Source organism: Cryptomeria japonica, unplaced genomic scaffold, assembly GCF_030272615.1.
Source record: "Cryptomeria japonica unplaced genomic scaffold, Sugi_1.0 HiC_scaffold_1573, whole genome shotgun sequence".
Classification (NCBI taxonomy): Eukaryota; Viridiplantae; Streptophyta; class Pinopsida; order Cupressales; family Cupressaceae; genus Cryptomeria; species Cryptomeria japonica.
In genome coordinates, this window is record NW_026729939.1 from 1 (window position 1) to 6,764 (window position 6,764).

General features: G+C 34.5%; 1 protein-coding gene across 1 annotated transcript; it reads left to right on the forward strand.

Moving 5' to 3' along the window:
• Positions 1–56: 56 nt before the first annotated feature.
• Positions 57–679, forward strand: LOC131873357 (probable nucleoredoxin 1-1; the record flags this gene model as incomplete). The annotated part of the gene is made up of 1 exon (XM_059216310.1): positions 57–679. A coding segment is annotated over one exon (623 nt), but the record flags the coding sequence as incomplete, so codon positions are not given.
• Positions 680–6,764: the final 6,085 nt, after the last annotated feature.

The following is a 6,764-nucleotide window of genomic DNA, read 5'->3' on the forward strand; positions in this document are numbered from 1 at the left end:
TGAGATGATCATTCTTGACTTGATTCTGCTGCAGGTTCCAGTATCTGAGCTCACAGGCAAGACGGTTGGTTTATATTTTTCTGCTCATTGGTGCCCACCATGCCGAGAATTCACTCCAAAGCTTATACAAGTATACAATGAGCTCAAGCAAAATGGGGAATCCTTTGAGATTGTTTTCCTCTCTAGTGACAGAAACCAACAAGGTTTTGAAGAATACTATGCAAGCATGCCATGGTTAGCTCTTCCATTTGGAGACAAAGTCAAGAAAGATCTAAGCCAGTACTTTCAAATCAGAGGAATTCCATCTTTTATCATAGTTGGCCCTGATGGAGAAACTGTGACAAAAGATGGCAGAACGATTGTTTCTGTCCATGGGGCCAAGGCTTATCCCTTTACTGATGCTTGCGTTGCAGAGCTGCAGAAAGATATAGAAGCAGCAGCAAAGAAATATCCAAAAGAAACAAAGCATGAGCTGCACGAACATTCTCTGCAATTGACTCGGAGGAAGCCATACATGTGTAATGGGTGTCGGGATGCTGGGTATACTTGGTCTTTCTACTGCCAAAATTGTGATTTTGACCTTCATCCAGATTGTGCTTTGAAGGATAAGCACTCTGATGAAAATGAGAAAAAGGCGGCAGAAGTCATATGTGAAGGAGATGCTTGTCGAAGGGTTTAAGCAGGCAAGAAAGTAAGGCTTTCAGAGGGTTTTCTTAAAAAGCCTTTTCAATAAAGTATACGGAAGATTATATAGGTACTTTGGATATAATATCCCTTTCTCTTTGTTGTAGCGCACAAGCTCTTATGAACTGAAGCTTATTTACTCTGTCCCTCTCTACTAAAATTTGTTTAGTATTTTTATTATCTCAACATATCATATGGAACATGATATTTGGCCACTAAATATATTTCAACTGCTTTTGGATGTTTATCTCTAGTCTTTTAGTGTTTTAAGTATTATTTGTGGTTTTAACATGCAAATAGTTTTCAGCGTGGGAATTTCAGTAAGAATACAAACCCTAAAATCAGGGACGATAGGATTATCATGTATGGAATTCAGGAAAAGAGTATTTCTGTCAAGCATAACTATAAATTTTGCATTTGGTTTAGTCTAATTTATGATAGTATTATGTTGTCAACATTTCAAAAAAAAAAAAGTCTCTGTCAGTCGATGATTCTCGATACGTGGTTTCAATGAGGCAACTTGAATGCATTCATATAATTTCAATTCTATATATATAAATATATATAGCAGGTAATTTAAGGTGTGGTAGGAAATTCTATTTGGCAAGTAAGAAGCCATGGAAACCCTTTCTAGAAGTTGTCTAACCGTTGTTCATTATAAGTTTCTGAATGTTATTTTCAGATCATTTTTATAATTATGTTATAGATATAGGAATCCTTTCTGAAATGAAAGGGCTATATAATAAGTTATACTTGTAATTTTGTAATTTTGTGTATAGAATCTTATGAGATCCTTAGCATCTGTATATTACTTTTCATATCATTTTTTTCACATTTAAATAATGATCATCATTCACTGTTGTTATTTATCACATATGTAAGCAATTTTTTTGTGCTCCTTTTTTAAGTGTGCAATGATACCTTATAATGTTCATGTAATGACATGTCATTGTGTGTCTTGATTCATGCCTAAATGTGTTTAAAGTGAGAATATTCCTTGGGGAGGTGTAAAATCTAACCTAAAGGTGCTTGAGAGTGGGAATATGCCTTGAGGAGGCCTAATCTAACTCAAAATTGCTTGAGATTGACATTATGTCTTGGGGAGGTCTAAGCATAGTCTAAATGTGATTGTGTTGCTCGTTCAATTATGCAAGAGGAATAGGTAGAAGCCTCTGTCTATTTTGAGTTGAGCTGCAAGGTTGTTTGTGTTGTGAGATGCAAACATTGATGAAATTTGTAGTCCAAGAAAATAAAAAATTGATGGACTTGTAGAGAAATGGAAATGGAAATTTCATATTGAACTAAGTGTAATAATAAGAACATTGCAAAAAATTCACATCATTTTCTTATGAATTTCTCCATAATATAAGCATATGACAAAAAAATTATCAATGGCATGCATAATTTAGCATCCACACCAATGTAAGTTTAGAACATCACTGCAACCTCCATATGAAAGTATTTCCCAAGATGTTTATTTTTAACTTACTTTGTATTGTTTCAAAGTTATAATTATGACCCTTAATATTTTATCACAATATCTTCAGCATATGATGCATATATTTTCTAGTAAGGATACTATTGTATTTTATTTACCTTTTCTATTTACCAAAAACATTATATAATATTTACTTGTTATGTTAATATTTCTTTTGAAAATTGTAATTTTGTGAATTGCAATTTATCGAGCCTTTTATTTTCATTGTTAGGATCACATTAAAAATAGTATAGTATGACATTCTAATAATTATGTCACTTAATATTTGATGACATTATCTTAAACATATGGTGCACATGTTTTCTAATAAGGATATTATAGTATTCTATTTACTTTATTGATACACCATAGAATTTATATGAAATTTAGTTTCTATGTTAAAATTTATTTTGAACATTATAATTATTTATATTGGAATTCATCTAACACCTTATATTTAATGTTTTTACCATTCAAAATTGAACATACATCTAACAAAGTGTTTGACTTCTATAATGCATCACACTACCAACTTTGATGTTAGACACATTTTATTATATGGGATCTATGTGAACTAAAAGACAAGTTATTCACGAGAGTGGAGTCTATGGTAGTTTAACAAATAAGTCAAAAAAATGATTTTTCTCTATTATCTACAATTGAAATAAATCTACAATTCTTTTCGAACATTATTTTTTTGTTATATATTGAAATGATAATTTCCCTACATAAACCATGCTAAAACCTTATATTTTGTTAAAAAGAGTGTCTTGTCTTCTTGAATATATTTATTTTTACTTATTTATTTATTATTTAATACTACTCATCACCTTTTATGCTTGTGTCTCTTTCTTTACAACATATAGCTTTTACACTAGGTTCTTCATTTACTAGGTTATTTTGGCTTATTTTACTCCGCTCAACACATATACATAAATAATCACTAAGTTGTTCTTAACCATGCTATTACCTTTCAATCATTACATTGGCTCTAACCATTTGTTATCATGTGATTTGTATCAACCAAATGGTGGAAGTTGAATATGGTCTTAAGTGCTTTTTAAAATAGCATTATACAATAATGTCTTCATTTCTCTAACTATTATCACTAGCTTGGGAAAATTGAATGCATTTGTGCAAAGGGCCTCAACCCCTCATATATCTAATTACATTTCTTATGCTTCATTGTTGAGTCACATTGATTAACTCCAATAACCTTACTCCACTTGAATGGACTCATTATGTATTGCAATGGCATCTACATGTGTACATATTAATTAATGATTTATAAATTTCCTCATGAGCCCCTCTAAACAAAATCTACATTTAATATTTTGAAGCTCATACTTTTTGTATCTGCTTAAGTGTCTCTCCACAAGATAGTTCTTATTAATACATAGATAACAAAGATTAATATAATAATTAATACTTATACTAAGGTTTTACCTATCTCATTGGCACATCACCATTGAATTAAAACTGTGCATGATTAATGACCAATATTTATCCATCATTCAAATTGTGCATGATTGTTTGGACCTAGATTCATGAGTTTTCCAAGTCCTCTAGGCAAGGACCTTTTGTAGGGACATGGTTATTTTAGGGGATTGTCTTTGCATCAATCACAACTTTAACCAAACTTGGCATTTTTTCAATGTGAATATTCTATTAAGCATATGGAAAATAATAAATATTAGAAATATGAGTTATGTTGCCATTGATGTCAAACTTATTGGTTCGGACGTGGCCTAGTCCAGATATAGTCTTGTATAACTTGTTGGTGCAAATGTGATATGGTCTGGATATAGCCTTGTGTTGTACAAACTATAGTTGATGACAGGTGAGTTGTTCAAATATTGTCATGTAAGAATATGAAGATTTCTATATTTTGTAATATCGATTAAGGGGTCAGAAATTGGTGTTGTTGTTGAGTTTGATTGGTGCCTCATTTAAAGTTTGTTGTGGAAGATGATCAGAGACGTATGATGTCAATACGTGTTGTTGTTGATTTGATCAGTGCCTCAATTGAAGTTTGTTGTGGAGGATGATCAAAGATGTATGATATCAACATGTGCTTCTTTGTGTTGCTATTGGGTTTGAGTTGAGGTTGTATTGTCATTGTTGTTACAGTAACTCATATAAATTTGTAGTGGATGTTGAGTAGTATTGATTGTTCAAATGTCACATTGTCTGGTAAAGATGTTGTGCTTACATGAAGAGTTTCCAGAAGATCAGTGTAGTAGAAGTTTCAATATGCAAGAAAGAGTATTCAATGCCCCAGTGGAAGAATATTTTGATCCGAATTGGAAGAGTATGGTGTGTAGTATTGGATATAATGAACTAATGTTCTTTGAATGGTGTACTATCAAGTTTGCAGGTCCTCTAGTTGCTCAAATGATGAGATAAGTTGTTGCTATTCTTTGACAGTGAGAAGTGTCTGTCAGACTGGTGTAGAATTCACTTGGTAACTTTTGGTTATGTGAATACAAGTCTTTCAGTTTGGAGGACATGCTTATTTGGTTTGTGCAGTGTTCTAATTTGAATCTTTTGTGTTGTTTTTTTTCTGCACGTGATTTATGTTGGTTTGTGCTTGGAACAGTTAGTTGTGCTGGTTCTCAGTGTGCCCGAATGGATTATCTTGTTGGCATCATGCCTTTTTGGTCTCGATATGCATTGGAGGTGAGTTGGAATATTTTTTTGGGTCTCACCATGGTGTGTGGAGATATGCATTAGGTAATTTTCATTGGAAGAAGCTTTTTGGCCAACTAGTTGTTGAGTTTAACTATTTATCTACATGTTTAATTTAGAACCAACTTTGGAAGATGTGTTAGGATATGTAGCTCATTGAAATCGATTTAGAGGGATGTGTGATGTTGTTTTTGGGTCCCCTCTTTCTCCTAAAGTGGGCTGCATTCAATATTATTGGTTCATATGGCCTAGTTTATGTAATTTTGTATACTCAATTTTGGGCCTCGACCTAGTTAAGAGTTTTAATGAATATATTTGTATATAACTGTAATGATGGGAAAATGGTGAATGATAAACCAAGAAGGAAAACTACCCTTTCCCTCAAAGAGAGATGAGAGTTTCTCTATCAATTACCATTCAAGCACTTTTCACCATTACATTAGGAAGGGCAGAGGATAATTCACTAGATTCAATCTCTCCACACAAAGATGGTAGATTGAATTCTGAATGAAATGGGAATGATAAATTGATCCCCTCTTCCTTGTTTGAATTGGAAAGGAATTTGATTGAATTATGTAGTGCAAAAGTTACAAAGAACTGATTATAACTTGAGATCGGATTATGGGATGAAGTTGTGCACCTGAATCTGGCAGTAAAATGTCAAGACAAAGTCGCCCTGCAAATTTGAGGAAAAGTTGCCTAGAGTGTGGCGGGAATGTACACGGTGCTCCAAAAATCCCACAAAACAAAAAGGGTTTTCTCACCTTTGTAAATGAAGCCTGAATCCAAAGGTACAACTGCGGACCTGCAACCTACACACATAAATAAGAGGAACATGGGTTGGGATTGGGGGTTTGCCTTTAGGTCAAACCCCAATTTTGGAATTAACCAAGTAATGAAAGAAAGTACTTGCAAGTAGATGTAAATGAAAGACTGAATTGTAAATCACCTCAAGGGAGGTTGTAGTAGCAATGTTGATAGAAATGCTTGTGTGGAATTGCATGTTGAAATCAATCTCCTCTTCAATCATTGAATCCTTGACTTGAATGCAACACCTAGCCTTGAATGGAGACTTGAGAGTGCTTAATGCTCAAAAAAAATGCTTGAATGCTCTTGAATGCTTGATCGCTTGTGCACACTCCAATATTATCCAACTTATGTAAATGAGAGAATGAATGCCCCCTTAAATACATGTTGGTGGATTTGAATTTTGTCATGGGCTGACATCGGAGGAGTTTCCTGCCCGAGGCACAACCCACAATGCATGCCCTAGGAAGGTTCCTGCCCCAAAATAGGGCAGGGACAGGGGTGCCATGCCCTTGTCCTGGGAGTAGAAGGGCACCATGCCCTTTTCTAAGGGGGGATAGTGGCACCATGCTCCTGTCCAAGGGGTAACAATGGTGCCATGCCCTTGCTCTACTGCATTGTCCACGGTAGAATGGAGTCAGGGTGATGTAGAGGCCAAGGAAGAAGTTGTTTCCACAAGCTAAGCAATTTTCGGTCTTTGATCAGGCTAGAGGATTTGAACTTACGTGTGTGAGGACCCTAATGCAGTAAAAAATTGCTATAGTTGCAATTTTATGACACTACATTTAGCCCCCACTTCAGCGAGAGTATAGGTAGATGCCAATACTGTCGGTAAAGTACAAGGAAATGTTGAAAGATTGAAAGACTTTTATCATGTCAAGGAGGCAAGATGCGCCAAACTGCAATAGACATAGGATCTTATGACTTCAATTAACAAATTAAAAGGGAGGATCAAGAAGGGGAGAACCATGAATGCAAGTAGCAAAGTTCCCTTCACTATGAGTCATGAAAGCAAGGATACAAAAGATTACAAAGCAAAACAAAGCTCACTAAATAACTCTAAGTATCACAAGAAGGAAAGTATGAGTGGAGTGTATGCCCCCACCTT